Source organism: Uranotaenia lowii, chromosome 2 (genome assembly GCF_029784155.1).
Source record: "Uranotaenia lowii strain MFRU-FL chromosome 2, ASM2978415v1, whole genome shotgun sequence".
NCBI lineage: Eukaryota > Metazoa > Arthropoda > Insecta > Diptera > Culicidae > Uranotaenia > Uranotaenia lowii.
In genome coordinates this window covers 38,798,947-38,815,944 of record NC_073692.1, presented here as the reverse complement: position 1 = coordinate 38,815,944, position 16,998 = coordinate 38,798,947, and the positions used below count along the sequence as shown (strand labels likewise).

At 34.5% G+C, this 16,998-nt stretch overlaps 1 protein-coding gene across 8 annotated transcripts in view; it reads left to right on the top strand.

The window, feature by feature from the left end:
* LOC129746246 (CUGBP Elav-like family member 2) overlaps positions 1 to 16,998 on the top strand; it is a 406,881-nt gene that overhangs the window by 319,645 nt on the left and 70,238 nt on the right. For all 8 annotated transcript variants that reach the window (XM_055739817.1, XM_055739818.1, XM_055739814.1 and 5 more), the window contains one exon: positions 4,187 to 4,365. In XM_055739817.1, the coding sequence (XP_055595792.1) occupies positions 4,187 to 4,365 (179 nt within the window). The remainder of the gene's footprint in view (positions 1 to 4,186; positions 4,366 to 16,998) is intronic.

Genomic DNA, 16,998 nt, shown 5'->3' with positions numbered 1-16,998 from the left:
GAAAGCTGAAAACCAGTCACTGCAGAGGCATAATGAGAACCCCCCCGAGGCAGTATGAGCACCATTAATGAAGGCATAATGAGCGTTTTCTGGCAGGGATACTAGCAGCAAATTCGACTCGATGAAGTCAACTAAGTAATAGAGCTACAGCTTGATTGTATCGTCTGACGATGTGGCCTATTGGTAAGATGTCGGAGAGGTAATCAGTAGGCTCGAGTTCGATTCCTGGTCGAGGTGATTTTTTTGAAATTATAAGCGGAAAAAGAGTGTTCTTTTCGTTATCAAACTCAATGCAGTGAAGTGTAGGGGAGATGGGGGCATAATGGCCACCTTAAGGAAAACGCTTATTTAACCATAGAGAACAGCTGTAATATGTGAATTACATCATTGTTTCGTGTTCAGACACTCCAATATTCTATTGCTATAGCTCTATTATTCAGTTGACTTCATCGAGTTGAATTCGCTGCTAGATTCCCCGGCAGAAAATGCTCATTATGGCTTCATTGATAGTGCTCTGTTCGCCTCTAGTGAACAAATTAAAGTAAAAAAGCGTTTTAAAATTGATTTATGTGAAAAATAAAAAAAATTATGATGTTGAAAATTGAGAAACAATGTATAGATCATGTTGCAGTGCATACATTTCAGATCAAGGTGATTTAAAGGTCATAAAAGCTTATTTTCGTCACTTGAGAACCTAGCTGGTTATTATTTAATATTTCTGTAAAGATGAAAAGGATATTTTTTTTGGTGAAAAATTAATACTAGAGGTAAAACGAAACAAATCCTCATGGAAAGTTGTTTAAGAAAATACGTACTTATGTAGAAAAAAGGAGTGCTCATTATGCCTTGGGTGCTCGTTGTGCCCTCATCTCCCCTATGTTTTCAGCCTCTCGAAATACACAGCCTCAGGAAAGCTTCGCGTTAAAGTCAATAGAATGTTGAAGTATCCCATTTTTGTGGAAGTAACAATCCGATTACGTTCCACCGGTGCATAATTTTGATTTCAAAGTACCTAGGTATACCTTTACAAAGCTGTTGAATCAGATCCTCTCTCAGTCTCAGATGGTTAAACTGCACACTAGGGTGTCCCAAAATTGCATAACTTCTGGGAATCTGGGGGCTCACCCTCCAAATGGTATATTATGATGTGCAGAACAAACTTTTGTATGGGGCCGACTAAAAAAAATCATGTTTAGAGGTTCCGCAAGCACGATCTTTAAAAAAAGTCCACTTTCAAAAGATTTGATTTTAAATAAATTCTGGGTCCAAAAATTTTCATAAAGTTTATATATTTTATATTTTTTTAATTTTGTTTGAGTTAAAAACTACTCGTAAAAAATACAAAATGAACCAAATTTGCATCAAAATGTAAAACTAGCAAGCTATTTTCAAGAAAAAAAATTTTTTGATCCAAAAATTTAGAATTCAACTGACCAAAATGTGTACCAAGCGTAGAATATTTTTAATACGAATGCCATCAAAAGATGCGGATTTTTGTGCACTTAAACTTTGCTGAACAAAACATGTGGTTTGTATCAACGGGTGAACAGCTATTCACGATTTAATGCTTAACAAAAATCACAATTTAGGATATTTTTTATTTAATTTATCAAATTTGTCTTAATAAATACCTACTTTAAAATCAAAATACTTGCAAAAAAAGACTTTGATGGTTTAAAGGAGTCATCAGAAGGCCATATGCCGAATTTGAGCAGAATCGGACAACAGGAAGGGGTTGCACTGAATCTCAAGTATGAAAGGGATTCTGAGACATAGTGTTCTAAAGAAGCATAAAAAACTGGTTTTTCATCATACATTTTTGTCTTTACCAATCGATTGCTTGATTATAAAGGTTTTATTAAAATTTTAACTAAGTCTAACATTTCACTTGAAGACTGCAACTCGATTGCACTTAAAACGAAAAAGTTATGGCTGTTTCAAGATTGTATTTTTGTGGCAAATTGTCGTTTAACACACAATGAGTACTTTTTACTCATTGCGTTTTACAGGACAATTTGTAACCAAAATACAATCATTGAACAGCCATAACTTTTTTGTTTTAAGTCCAATCGAGTTGCAGTCCTCAGGTGAAATGTTAGTCTTAATTTAAATTTTAATAAAACTTACATAATCAAGCAATCGATTGGTAAAGACAAAAATGTATGATGAAAAACCAGTTTTTTATGCTTCTTTAGAACACTATGTCTCAGAATCCCTTTCACACTTGAGATTCAGTGCAACCCCTTCCTGTTGTCCGATTCTGCTCAAATTCGGCATATGGCCTTCTGATGACTCCTTTAAACCATCAAAGTCTTTTTTTGCAAGTATTTTGATTTTAAAGTAGGTATTTATTAAGACAAATTTGATAAATTAAATAAAAAATATCCTAAATTGTGATTTTTGTTAAGCATTAAATCGTGAATAGCTGTTCACACGTTGATACAAACCACATGTTTTGTTCAGCAAAGTTTAAGTGCACAAAAATCCGCATCTTTTGATGGCATTCGTATCAAAAATATTCTACGCTTGGTACACATTTTGGTCAGTTGAATTCTAAATTTTTGGATCAAAAAATTTTTTTTCTTGAAAATAGCTTGCTAGTTTTACATTTTGATGCAAATTTGGTTCATTTTGTATTTTTTACGAGTAGTTTTTAACTCAAACAAAATTAAAAAAATATAAAATATATAAACTTTATGAAAATTTTTGGACCCAGAATTTATTTAAAATCAAATCTTTTGAAAGTGGATTTTTTTTTAAAGATCGCGCTTGCGGAACCTCTAAACATGATTTTTTTTAGTCGGCCCCATACAAAAGTTTGTTCTGCACATCATAATCTACCATTTGGAGGGTGAGCCCCCAGATTCCCAGAAGTTATGCAACTTTGGGACACCCTACTGCACACAGTTGGAAATTTCACCGCAAGTTCACTTCTTAAATCGGCTCCAGGAAATGTTCTGCAATAGCAGCATTCCTCGAAATTCTAACACTCTGCAGTCATCAAATTCCCGCGAACAGCAGGATAGGGTAACTTTCAATTATTTCCGAGTTCATGTTCTCACTGAATGAGCTTCAAAGAAATGTGCAAATACCAAATGCTTATCAGCAGCGTGTTGTTGGCACATGTGTGCATTGTTATCTGTGCACATAGCGCACTTCCGCTAAAACCATCCAATTTCTGCCATCACGCATCAAACTTCCGCCAGGAGTGAAAGGAGGAGAGTTTTCGCGTTCGAACGCGCCCAGAAACCCACCATCAGACTCAGAGATTGTTCACTTTCCAGCTCGCTAATTGCCAATTAGTAGCGCATTAAAAGTTTACTTCTCATTTGCTGTTTCCAGCTACTGGCTTCTCCCATCATGGCCCGCCGACTAACTTTTTGTCGGTTTTACAGGTCCTTCAGCTAGAAGGTAACTACATATATCTAGCTGAAAGTCGCTAGTTTGCGCGATGATAGATCCCGGCATTTTTTCGTTTCAGCGCGCCTCCCATCGGCAGAATGGAACAGAGGATGTATCGTTTTCCCGGAATGCACATGAAACACCTGATGCTTGACGAGTGCATAGTTTTATGCGGAAAAGTGCACTTTCAGCGCCAGGAAGTAGATTAACGGAAAGTTGCATCGGTGGTTGCCCACTGGATAAGATTGGATTATACTATTCGGGATCAATGATGGAACATAATCTCAGTTACTTTTTCGAATCCTTTTTTGGAAGACTCTTGATTACAATTAAGTATTTCGTTTTGGAATGCTTTTTTTCAGTTAAACCAGTTAAAATGCTGGTGCAACTGAAAATTTTCAACAATTTCCAACAGTTCTTTATTGGTCTTAACATAAGCTGAAGTCAACTTTAAAGCTCACAAGCATTCAGTAGCAGTAATGTTGGCAACTGGCAACAGCTGTGGGAATGTTGTGTTTTTCGAGCACAATCCTCGGGCTGGATTTGCAATTCTAAAGCTGGAAACCCAATTGCTGCGGTACAGTTTCCAAATAAAAACAGTAAAAAATTCCTCCCCTAAATGCAACTAGAGCGAAACAAATTGAGAAAGGCGTTTGGTCGTTTAAGAAACGTCGGGAATTTTGCCAATTTGGTCCCCTAAGTTGGGGGACCCTCGAAATTTTTCTGTGCCATAGATTCTGTGTTTACTAAAATTGTTCCTTCTCCTTTTCCTGTCCCATTTCAGAACGGAAACTGTTCGTCGGGATGCTGAGTAAAAAGTACAACGAGAACGACGTCCGGCAGCTGTTCTCCGGCCACGGCATCATCGAGGAGTGCACGGTGCTGCGGGATCCCTCGGGGCAGAGCAAGGGCTGTGCGTTTGTCACCTTCGCCACCAAGCAGGCGGCCATCGGGGCGATTAAGGTAAGACTGATAAGCTTGGATGGGCTAGGTGTGGGAGGGAATTGGCCACTGGTTTGGCATTTGTGTTTTTTTTTTTGGAAACAAAAATTAGCTCCTTCAAATGGCGTCTTGAAAAAGTGGATGTGGCCAGTAGATTGGAGCCAGAAATATTATTGAAAAATTTCCGAACATTTTTTTTTAATCTTGAAGATCAAATATTTTATGGCCTGACTTACATTCGATGGATTGTTTGTTTAAAAGCCTTATTTCAGAATTAGATACAGTGTGCAGATACCTGATTGGTTTCAATCCTGAATAAAGTTCGATCGTCAATCTGAAATCTGTAAATTAACTCATATCATGAATTCTTAGTTTTTTGAATGGGAATTCCGAATTTAGAATCTAAGTTTGAATTTCGTTTCAATTCCATTTTCTAAATCTAAATTCAGGTGTTATTTATTGGCCTCGAAATGAATTTGTGGAAGTTTTGAAGATCGTAAGATGATGCGAGTTAAGACTTGAGAGTCCTTGACGACCGCCTAAATTTGACCGAACGAGCTGAATTTTTTCAAAAACAAATTTAGCCCCCCGGTATTTTATTTCTGAAAGACATCCTTTTTGGATAATTTTCTTCATTGAAATCTACTTGGAGATTAACTGAGCTACATTTGACAACAAAAATACAGAAAAGTGCAAAAATGTGTACAATTTTACTGCAGTGTACGGTATACAGGGTGACCAGCAAGCACATGGTGGCCAGTGAACCGGGAATATCGGGAAATACCATGAATTGAAAATAGAACAGGTAAAATCGGGAATTTCGAATCAAAACCGGGAAATTATTTATTAACGATTTTTCCATATAGTATAATCCTTTTAAATCATTCATTTCATTTTAACAAAACTTTTTTCTTTGAAAATTCAGAAACGGGATTTTCTCGGGAAAAGTCGTAAATTTATTGAAATATTGGGATTATTGACTCAGCCCACAAATTCGTGGCGCAAAAAAATGTCATGTCGTAGAAAAATTTCCCGACTATAAACTATTCCTTAGCTCACGTTTATTGTGCACTGCAACAAATGTTTTTGAAATAAGATAAAAACTTTTAATAACTTTTAAGTATGAATGCGTTACTTTTGTAGCATTAATTAATTAAAGGATTTAATGTTTTCTATCGTTGTGCATTTTTTTTTACGAATTTCTGGTAAACCATGAACTTTAAAAATCTAAATAAAGAAATAAATTAAAGGAGTTAAAAACATTCTAATTGCTGCTTCTTTATAGTTCTGATGTGATTTTATATGTACGTTAAAATCAGACAGTTTTTGACCGAATCCACATCTCAAAATCTAAATAAGATTCATGCTCAACATCGATCTTTAAACTGCTATTATTTTACACTAGTCCAGAATTGATGATGTTCGAATCTGCATCCGGAGTTTTTTTTCCAAAACAAACACGTTATGCTGAATCGATACGTTAAAAAATTAGCAGAAATGTAACAAATAAATTGAAAATTGTGGAGTAATTTTCAAAAGCTCGACTAACATATCGAATTAATTTCGTTGCAATTTTAAAAGAACGTATGATATGAATTCAGCAATTCATTCATGAATCCTATTTTACCTGTAGGTCAACTAATTTTCTGAAACGCAAATTTTCCTAAGATTTTTTAACAATTGTTGTTTCTAAATAAATAAACTATGACATTTTTAACTGTTTTCAATCGAATTATCGGAACTTTTATCAAAAATAAAAAATAATCATAACAATCCTTCAAGTTTTCATGTGATAAAATATTTAGAAAATATTAAAATTCTAATAAAATTCAAGTTTCTTTGTTTGTGTTATGTGTATAAATTGTAAAAAACAAACATAACATAACTTCAGAAATAAAACATGAATTTTTTGTCAAATGACAGACCCTCGAGGTACTTATCTTATTTGGTTTCGAAAATGCTTTCTCATCATCCAGCTGAATTTCACAAAATTGAAACTCAAAAATGAAATTATGCGGCTACCATTTTGTATACATTCCTTGCTTAAACCAGTAAACGTATTCTTTATTTAAAAAAAAAATGTTTAAAACTACAGATTACATATTTTTGAGTTATGGAATCACGTTTGATATTGCGGAATCAAAAAAATTAAAAATTTATCTCAAAAATCGTAATTTCAAAGAAAATTCCACCTGACAATAGTTTCAAAAATTTCAATAGGATTTCAAATTGAGGAACTGAAACATGCATTTTGAAGTTGGGCTGAAAATTCGGACTTAGAATTCAGATAAATTTATCAAAAATAGATAAATAGATACAGAATCAGGCATCTAGAACTCAGGCTTCAAAAGCGCTTTCTGAAACAATGATTTTAAAGGTTATCCAACAAAAATCTTCATTCAGCATTTTTTAATATGACAACGGAGATAAAATTTTAGATTGCTTCTAAGTAATAAGATTCAGCGAAATCTGTTTTAAGAACCGCATAAGAAAAAGTAAGAATAGAATATCAATCAGTAGCACAGCAATAACATAAAACTTGATTTCTTTTTCCGAAGATAAGCGTTATAAATTTTAAATTAACATTCAAATTATGAATCCAGATTTTAAATAAAGTTGATTTATGTATCGGTTATTCAATCTGAATTTCACCGTTCATGATTATATTTCGAATTTCAGAGTTCAGAAACCAGAGTTAAATTTTATTTCAACTTCAAATTTTGGCACATAAAATCGAAACTAAACTTTATCTCATGCAAACAATAGAAGTAAAGGATTTTTCCTTATAACAAGTGAAGTTTGTCTAAAAGTCTGCAAAGAAGATAACAATTTTCAGTTAAGGTTAGGGCAACTGGCATTATTTTTTACCATATTGCCATCACCGTAACCTGAATAACCTTGGAATATCAAGAATGAAATACTAAACAATTTTAAGTCCTCGCACACTTTTACGTTCATCCTTCATAATTTTTTTTATTGTCAAAAAACCCGATAAGCATATTTGTGTGTTTTGGAAAACGGAAAATTATAAAATCTAAATCCGGAAAACCGGGAAAAAGCGTGAATTTAGTTTAAACTCGCTGGCCACCCTGCTGACAGCACTTTGCGAGATTTGAACCCGCAATCTCGGTCTTTCGAGGGCAACACATTATCTACTATGCGAGGAGATTTCTGTGGCAAAGCCTAAAACCCTGCACAGTGCTGTCTGTAATTTTTTTCGACATATTCCAAATTTAATGTTATTTTTTTTAAATTTATTTAACTGATAGGCTCATTTTCAATATTGATACTAGGATTTGTGTTCAATTCGATTAAAAAAGGAGAAAAAAAAACAATTAAAACTCAACTTTAGTTTTTCGTTAGCTGCTGCTAATATTGTCAATAATTTGATCAATCGAGCTAAGCTAAACTGCTACAAATAGGCTGTGAATAAATTCGGCAAAAATCTGGTTTTTCTACGATTTGCGGCTAAACGAGCCTGACCGCACCTTTTATAATTTTACCATTGAGTATTCGGAAAAGCCCGGATAAAACCGAACAATCGAAAAAGTTTCCTAGACAACGCGATGCGAGCTCAATTAATACTAAGAATTTGAAATGCCAACTTTGCCTCTTAGGGGAGAATGGGGATATTGGATCCTAATTTTTTTTTCATAATATCTTTTCGGAAAGATTTAGCAAATCGTAGAAAATAATGGATATTTTTAAAGTTTAAGGAGACTTGATTTTTGTTATTAAAGGAGACTTATCCTTTATTCAGGGTGCCCCAAGCGTTAGAAAAAATCAAATAAAATTTTAAGATGAAAGCTCTGAAAAAATGTCCATTGACTATTTGTGGCTGCATTAGTTCTCATTTCACAGTTTATAAGTGTCAGGCATAAAGAATTCTAAAAGTTTGTCCTTCCCAATAGGCATTGCATACTTGAAGGCGCAATTTTATAATTTTTCATGATGGTACTTTTTTGAGTCCTTCTTATTATGCAATTATTGGATAAAGATTAATAATTTCAAGTTGAGCAATTATCAAGATATATTCATAAGAAAAATATCTTTTTGGCAATTCTTTATTTAAAAAAAAATGGAATTCACTATAGCTTAGCAAATATGACATTATGAAGTTTATATTATACTCGAAACGATTGACATATTGGAATAATCATTTTTACAATATTTTTTTTCCTAAGGCTTTTATTTTACATGATTATAATGTTAGACAAAAATCTTTGTTCATTTAAAAAAAATTGTTGAATATTTTGAAAATTTAAAAATTACAAGAAAAAGTTATGGTAAGAAACTGATTTTTAAAGGTTATTTCCATATTTTACACTGTAACTCTAAAGATGATTATAACTCGACGCTGGAGACACAGTTTCATTCAATTGTATTTTAAATAAGTTTGGCGAAGACTGTGAAGAGATTGAACCAAAGCACCATCTGAGAAAAAGTGTATAAACCGCGAAGAAATTCAATATCTGCCCTCCTACACGAACCAAATCTACGAAAATATACTTTTCTTTAGTGAAAACGTCCAGAAATTCGATTTGGCATAGTTTCAGACGCTGCACGAGGTCACTAACGGAGATATAGCGCCTTTTTAATCCCTAATTCCACTATATTTTGTAAACAATCCAGAAAAGCACTGTTTTTTACTTTAAAATTTTGAACTAAAACAGACTTTTCTTGTGCCATTTTTTTCGAGGAATCGAGCTGAATGTTGAGCTTCGTAAAACAAAGTTTCTGCTGATCGCTTCGTAAAACGAAGTTTCTGCTGATTTTACCCTCAATTTCCCTATACTTTCAATTAATTTTGAAAAAAGTATGTTCGGACTTTAAAATTTTGAATCACATGAAACCTCTTTTGTGCGATTTGTTTTCCGAGGAATCGAGTGAAGTCTATTTGATCCACCACACGCATTGGAAGATGGATTTATGGTTGTTTTACCCCTTTTCATTTTAAATAAAGTTAAGAAAAAAGCATGTTCGGACTTGACCTATCTTATGTGATTTTTTCCGAGGATCATAGCCGTTTTACCTCCAATTTCCCCCTTTTTCTGAACTATATTCAAAATGTTGGGAAATTGTGGGTAAGGCCCATTTTGAGATGCGTACCTTCATTTGATATTTCGAAAAAAAAAAAATCACACAAAATAAGTCTCATTTGGTTCAAAATTTTCAAGTCAGAACTTTCATTTTTTTATCAATCTTGCAGTATCTTGCAGCAAATTCAATGCGATGAAATCAACTCAATTTTAGAACTACAGCATGACTAATTTCATCCGACGATTTAGTAGAGTGTTCATTTCCCGACGATTTTAGCGTTCCCGGGAAACGGGAAATCTGACGATCCTTTTCCCGGGAATTCCCGGGATCCCGGGAAAAATAGAAAATGAAGATTTCAACATGAAGATCTTAACCCTCTACTGCATACGAATTCTTATAAATATGGTTTTTTTTAGATTTTAATGTAGTATCTAGTATTGCAAAACATTTCAAACTTTTTAAATGCCTAGAAAATTCAATAAGAACTAAAAACAAAGTACTTTAACCGACAAACTGGTCTGATCATAGCTTCAAAAATTTGAGAAAGATTACTCCCTATGGATAGAAGTTAGTTAGCTAGACTTTAGATTATTCATCAAATATCGTGAATTTTCAGATAATTATCCATTTGTTTAACAATATGTCATTTTTTGCTGATGATTTCGCTACTTTCAAAAGTATCCGAAACGGAAGTTCTATTTAAATGATGAGTATTGCAAAATAAAACATACAGATTCTTACTGTAGTGTTTCATTATTGAAATTGCTTGATTTTAGAGTCTCTTTGTTGTTTTTCACTTACAGTAAGTTTTCAATTGGAAAAACATTTTTCAATCAAATTAAATGTATTAACCAGATTTAAGAAAAAACTGAAGAACCACTGATCACACTGACATGACACTTAGAACAAAAATTCGACTATTTTCTGGCTAATTTTTGTTGTCAATTTTGCAGGTAAACCTACCGTCGAACCTGCAAAATTTGACAAAAATAATCCCTGTAGGTGTAGGAAAATGTAACAGATTAGCCTAATTTTATCGTAGAAATTGCCTATTTTTGCCTATATATTTTTATAAAATTGAGTGCCACTTTCTAACTGGGATGGCATTTCTTCAAATCAATCAATGCGTACTCTGGAATCGATATTGCGTACTGTTGGAAAAATCATCCAACAAACGAAATCGAGTGTCCAGTCAGCATGGTCAGTGGTAGAACTTTCATTTTCCTTGCTCAATCTGATTCATTTTTTCCAATTTAGATCGTGTTAATGTGTAGTAATTTTTTTTAGCACATTTTACTGGCTTCGGGAATTCCCGGGATTTTTGAAGCGTTTCCCGGGATTCGGGAATTCCCGAATTTTTCTAATTCCCGGGAATTCCCGACCGGGAAATTTCATTTTTACATGGTTTAAAGTTCTTGCTCGTTTATTTTTGCAACACATTTTTAACAAACTTGTAAGCTGGCTCGCCATAAAATTCGGCGAATCAATTGCTTCCGAATCATAAGTAGCCAAATTAATGCAATTTTTCATAATTTGAAACGCAGGCATAATCCAAGAAGAGTTTCTTTAAAGGGTCTCTTAAAAGCTTACTAAGCGTCTTCAAGGATGTATAAAGCCTGCTACACAACTGAAAATTTAAATCTTTATCGATACTTTTAAGTCTTATAGTTCAGCTGAAAAGACAGCTAAATATTGAGCATTTCTGTTGAAATGAAAAAAAAATCCGGCTTTTATTATCAAAAAACCTGGCAAAATCCGGCATTTGATTTCGAAATTGTCGAAAAAAAATTCGGGCAAATTTGGACAAAACCCCGAAATGACCCAACAAAAATAAAGAAAAAAAAATTGGAAAAAAAAATTTCCATCTAAACTTATCAGTGGATTTTGAATCGCATTTTAGAAGTCTACGCAACCTTTCATGATAAATTTCATAAAACTTTCTCGAAAATTTCGTTTTGGACGCATAATATTTTTTTCTGAAACTCTTTTTTTTTGTTTGATTTTACAAATACAGTGAAAAAACCTGGCAAAATCCGGGCTTTTTTCAATGAAATCCGGGCAACCGGGCCGGACCGGACTGTACCCAAATTTTGTATTAAATATCCGAGCAAACCCGGATCAAACCGGACAATCTGGCAAGCTTAACTTAGCCAGGCGTTTTGAAATTCGAAAAAAGTGCAAATCTGAAAACGAAAGCTTAAAAAAATACGAAACGTTTTTTCTCGATAGAATATGGGTCATCAGGAAAAAAGTAATGTGCATTTTGTGGGCTTGCGGTTTTATTGAAATGCCCCAATTAATTTAAGCTCGCAGCAAACGCTACTGCTGAAGAGCCAATTATCCGCAAATTATATCGAGCCAACCAGGCCATTTGCGTTCGTAACAGAACAACAAGAGTCATCAGAAAAGAAATAAAATAAACCCAAAACAAAAAAATTACCAAATGAAAAGCCACTTCAATTAGCACCCCCCGGTAATCCCTTTTCCGAACCGATAGTTATAGTTATCGAATTTAGTTGTCAGTTAGAGAGTTTGCTGCGGGTGCAGGAAAAAAAACTGCATATATTAAGGAGGGTCACAGCCACAAAGCCTGGAAACATAGGGGTATTTACAGTCATACCTGGATTTTGAAGGGTTATTTGGTCCTAAAATTTTTTTTTTTTTTTCATTATAGTTGGAAGTTGTCGTAAAGTGAAATGCTTTATTTAATTTTATTTGATTTTTTTTTTCAAGATCAGAAAAAAAATTTGATGGAAATTTTTTGCAATTTTCTTCCTTGGTGCCACTGTTGTTTGAGCAATCGACATTCGAAATGGCTAAACAGTAGTCACCCACAAACCACTATAAATGTGGAGGCTATATGAAATTGTGATGATTTATGAATTGATTCGATTATTCGGAACCCAGAAGCTTTTGGGGAGCTCTGTGAGGGGGGAAACATAAACATAATACCTATATATGAAATAATAATAAAAAAACAGTGTCGATGTGATCCAATTTGGGAAAACGCGTTCTGATTTGAATCGCAAATCGACCAGCCCCTTTCCTCGCTTTGCTCATTTTGTGTTTTGAATAGCATATTCGCCCTTCCCACCCCGAAAGGTAATAGGGTGTTGAAATGCCCCCCTGCCGCCCGCGCTCATTCATTAAATGTTCATTCATTGCATATTATTGGATCTGGTTCCAGGCTTGGGTGCTGATTGAAGTTTTTCGGCTACCGGGCAAATCCTTTATCCTCACGCACTATCGTTTGCGTTTGAATCGAATAAAGGTAGGGGATCCGGAAGCAGGAAGTAAAGTTTTACGGCTTTCGATTTGGATGTTTGAGCTCGCCGAGGTCGGTTCTGTTCTGTTCTGTTCTGTTCTAAAAGATTGATGAAAGGTGGATATCATTAATCATAAAATGTATATCCCTTGGTGGGTAGTAATTTACCGAGCTGGAAATGAAAGCCACTAATCCAAAATGCGTTCGTTTACAGCTCTCTCTCTCTTCTGTTTTGGCTGCCCTCCCCACCTGCAGAGTGCGAATAACGAAGGGGGGATATAAATTACCCGGCTTTCCGGCTTACGATAAATCGATGACGTTTTTAATAAGCGCTATTTCCGGCATTCTCGGTAGAGGAAGTTGAAAGTTGAAACCACTGAGCTTAAATGGATAAGAATTTAAATTAGTCTCGTCTGTAACTTTTTTTGTGGAACTAACCCCAAAATTCTCTCATTGAGTGATTTTAAACTACCTTTAACTAAGATCAAATTGACGTTAACGGATCAATCCCGAACCATATTCTTCACTCAATTAGACACAGTATCTGAAAAAAAAAATACCATAAAAAGTTATTCTCGTAATAACAACCCAATTCGAAATCGCTATCCCGTAAAATCGCACCGAAAGTTTTCAACATCATCCCCCCTTACCATTTAAGAAGCCGAACCATTATGGCGATTATTATGATTATCATTGTTATTGCTCTCGAACGATTTTTGCTGGGCAAATGTCGGGTAAGAAATTTCAATTTCTTCTGACGAAGACGTCAAAAAAAAAAAAATGAAAGAAAAAATCAGTAATGAGCACTTGTCTTGGCGTTGTCGGATTTTAATGATGCCTCGATCCCTATTCCAGAAAAAAACATGACGATTATGACATTCAAAACAAAAATTTCCTCGACTTACAGTTGGGTCACCAGAAACATTGAAGAGCAATTTGACCGCGCTATTTTGGACAAGGATCAAAGCGCGTCCAGGATTCATTATTTGAAGTATTTTCTCAATTTGTGCTAGCCGCACTACTCTCTCTCTAGATGGAATCCAGGCGCCGGATATGAAAAACCTTAGCCAGACACTACGACGGTCGCCATTATGTTGATCTGTTTTGAGGCTCTCTAGGATCGGTGAATGTGAACGACGACGGAAGAGAGAAAGGAAAAATATGTAGATACATGAAAACAGTTTTCATTTCAGACCACTTGATGGCGTATTTAAATCGAATTTCAGTACGCCATCGTCGTCCTCGGGAAATTGCTCCATTACCTTGCAATGGATGAGTAGTGGTTGTTGGGGTGGTTTTATTCTATTATCGGAAAAAAAATATTCAAGCAGCTTTAGGCGCATCTGCTAATGAATCGTCGATATTGACATTTTTTTAAGGTTCTAAACCTTGAACAGTTCAAACGGAAATTGAAAGTTTTCCAATTGTCGAAACCTCTCCTATGAGAACCATTTAAACAAGGGACCACCCTCGTAATTCCTCAATAACACTGAACAAGTGCTGCAGTCACTGAGCTGCAACGACAACCAGCAAAAAATAAAACACCATCTTAACGATATGCAAAACATCAATAACAATGAAAATCACTCTTGGTTGCCTCCTGTTCGATACACAACAAACACTTAAGATTTACCCCCGAATGTATGCAGCTGCCTTCTTGGTGACGGAACCGAAGTTTGGCATGGTGGTTAAAAGACAATGCATTTTCTACGTTAAATATATCCCTCTATATGTAGTTAGTTAGAAGTCAATTGAGTAAGATATACAAGCACAGAGAGTAACCGAGAAAAATCGATTGTGGGTTTCAGCTCAGAAACTCTCACTTAAACCCTATCAACCGAGGTAATTTTTCGGCAACGGTAAACAAAATTTTCTCTACCATACATAGGGGGCACTTTCACAATCCCATAATCCAAGTCCTAGGTATCCACCTATTTTCTAGTTACCAGAGTGGGAAAAAATTGGATTTCGATCGCTGTTTTTTATTTCTTCATTCTACTACTAAAAGTATTTGCCGAGATGGGTTAAAGAGAGTGTGAATCGATACAGCAGCAGCAGCAGCAGTAAGCAATAACCGGGAGCAATTGATTTTTGGGCCATACCATTCGGGAACATATCCCTAGGGATTGCATCGCTATTTTCTTCTATTTTACCGATGTAAAATAACAATACACGAAAATCACCAGTTCACCGAATCCTGGAGCGGGTTTATATGCAGTAAATGGATTTAGGTTTTTGAGGAAAAAACATGGATCGCATAGTGATAAAATCCTTGTGATTTCAAAACTAACTGTTTATTATTTCCTTAAATGGATGGTAGATACAGTAAAAATTTGAAAAAATGTTTAAAATGCAGACAATAATCCTTATTTTTAAGCTTATTTTTTATTTTGAAAAGCTATTGCAAAATCTCAGAAATCAAAAAATCCTTTAGATTAGAAATGGTCGACCTAAGATCAATCTTTTCGATTAATCTAGGATCTAGGATCGATCTTTTCAATTATTATTTCCGATTCTGCGGATCGATTCTTTGATTAGACTGAGTCGATTTAGGGTCATTTTTAAATTTCTCAAATTATGGGGTCCAAAACGCTCAGTTTTGGTTCAAAACTCATTCATGATCTTTTGCAGAATTTTTTAATTAACTTTTAATTGAATGAGTTTAAACTTTTATGCTTGTATGGTAAAATTTTATATTTTGTTCTGAATAATCAACTTCATTTTTGTTTCTTCTATGGAACCGTGCTTGCCAATGGTTTTTGAGCCAATATAAAAATTATTCTACGGAAACTTCCGCTGATCAACTTTGTCGTAGATCGTATCTTCGTATCTTATTAGGCAATCAAGTTAAGAAACAATAAATTCAATTGACATCACTGCTAGTGCCTGGCGAAGTATTGCATGAAAAGTAGTCATGCAATACCTCGCGAGACACCCAGCAGTGATGTCAAATGAATCTACTGTTTTTCAATGTCAAATGACACACCCCTGTTGAACTTCGTATAACTTTTTTACCTAATAAGATACGAAGTTACGGTCTTCGACAAAGTTGTTCAGTGCAAATTATTCATAGAAGAATTTATAAATAAGCACAAAAACCATTGGCAGGAAGAAAGGCATAGAAGAAACAAAATTTATGTTAATTTTAAAGTACAAAACATTTAATTTTCTCATACAAACATAAAACTTCAAACTTACTCATCCATGATGAGTTTTAAACCAACAGAAAACTTTTAGGCACCAGAGATCGAGAAATTTAAAAAAATGACCCCGAATCGACTCAGTCTATTCTTCGATCTTTCGATTGTAGAATTGTTGTTCCAAAACCGACATAATGGCAAACAGATGGCGCTTTCGGCATTTGTGGGATCGTTGTCTGACTTTTCCATTAAAGTTATTATTTACTGAGTAAATTTCAACAATTTGTATACATTTCTTCATCAATTTTTGGAAGGAAACTCAACACACGAGTATATGGTATTCGAAAAAAATTAAAATATATGAAAATCGAAAGGTCCATTTCGTAGAGATTGATTCTTCAGATCCCATTTCATGGATAGATAACTCCTTGGACCATTTTCATAGATTAATCGATTTTTTAGTTCCAACTTTTCCTGAAGATCGCTCTCGGTGATGTATCTCTTCATTCTACTGACTTTTTCTGGTTTCAAACACTACTGAGTAGATTCAAAGAAAGTTTTTTTTTTCGTTAAACTGAATGAAACTAAATTTTTCGCTCTGTGGAAAAATGTTTAAGTTGAAGTAGAAAAAAGATAAAAATTTACTATTGAAATCCATTCCAATATATCACAACAGATGAACCCGTTATTCTTGCGATGCTCTGAAGGGAAATTTGACCCCCCGTGCATCAATCTGAAAATGAGTTCCGTTGTTGACAATTTATTTGGTGAGATCAAACCATTTTCACATTTCCATTTAATCCTCCTCTTATTTCTTTATTCTTTTACGGTAATTACCACATAGTTGGCCTGGTCGTAGTAATATCTGCAATGCATTGTAAAATGTAGACGCGAGCAGATTGTTTCTTTCAGACTGTTTGTCTGAGGTCTTGAGCGAAAACAAATAAAGTTTATTGTTTATTAGATTTACAGAACAGTATGTTATGTCAGTGTTTGATGACTTCTACAGCGAAAGATCAGACAAATTCGGTCCAAAAGTTGTCCAAAGGTTTGTGCTAAAAAAAATTTTGATTATAAAGGCACGGTCCATCATTCGTTCTTGAAGAAAAATTATAGGGTAGAGCAATTCATTCGGTATCGATTATTGAAACGACAGAGAGCATTTTTGAGATAAGAAACGTGAAATCTAATCGAGAGACATGACAGGGG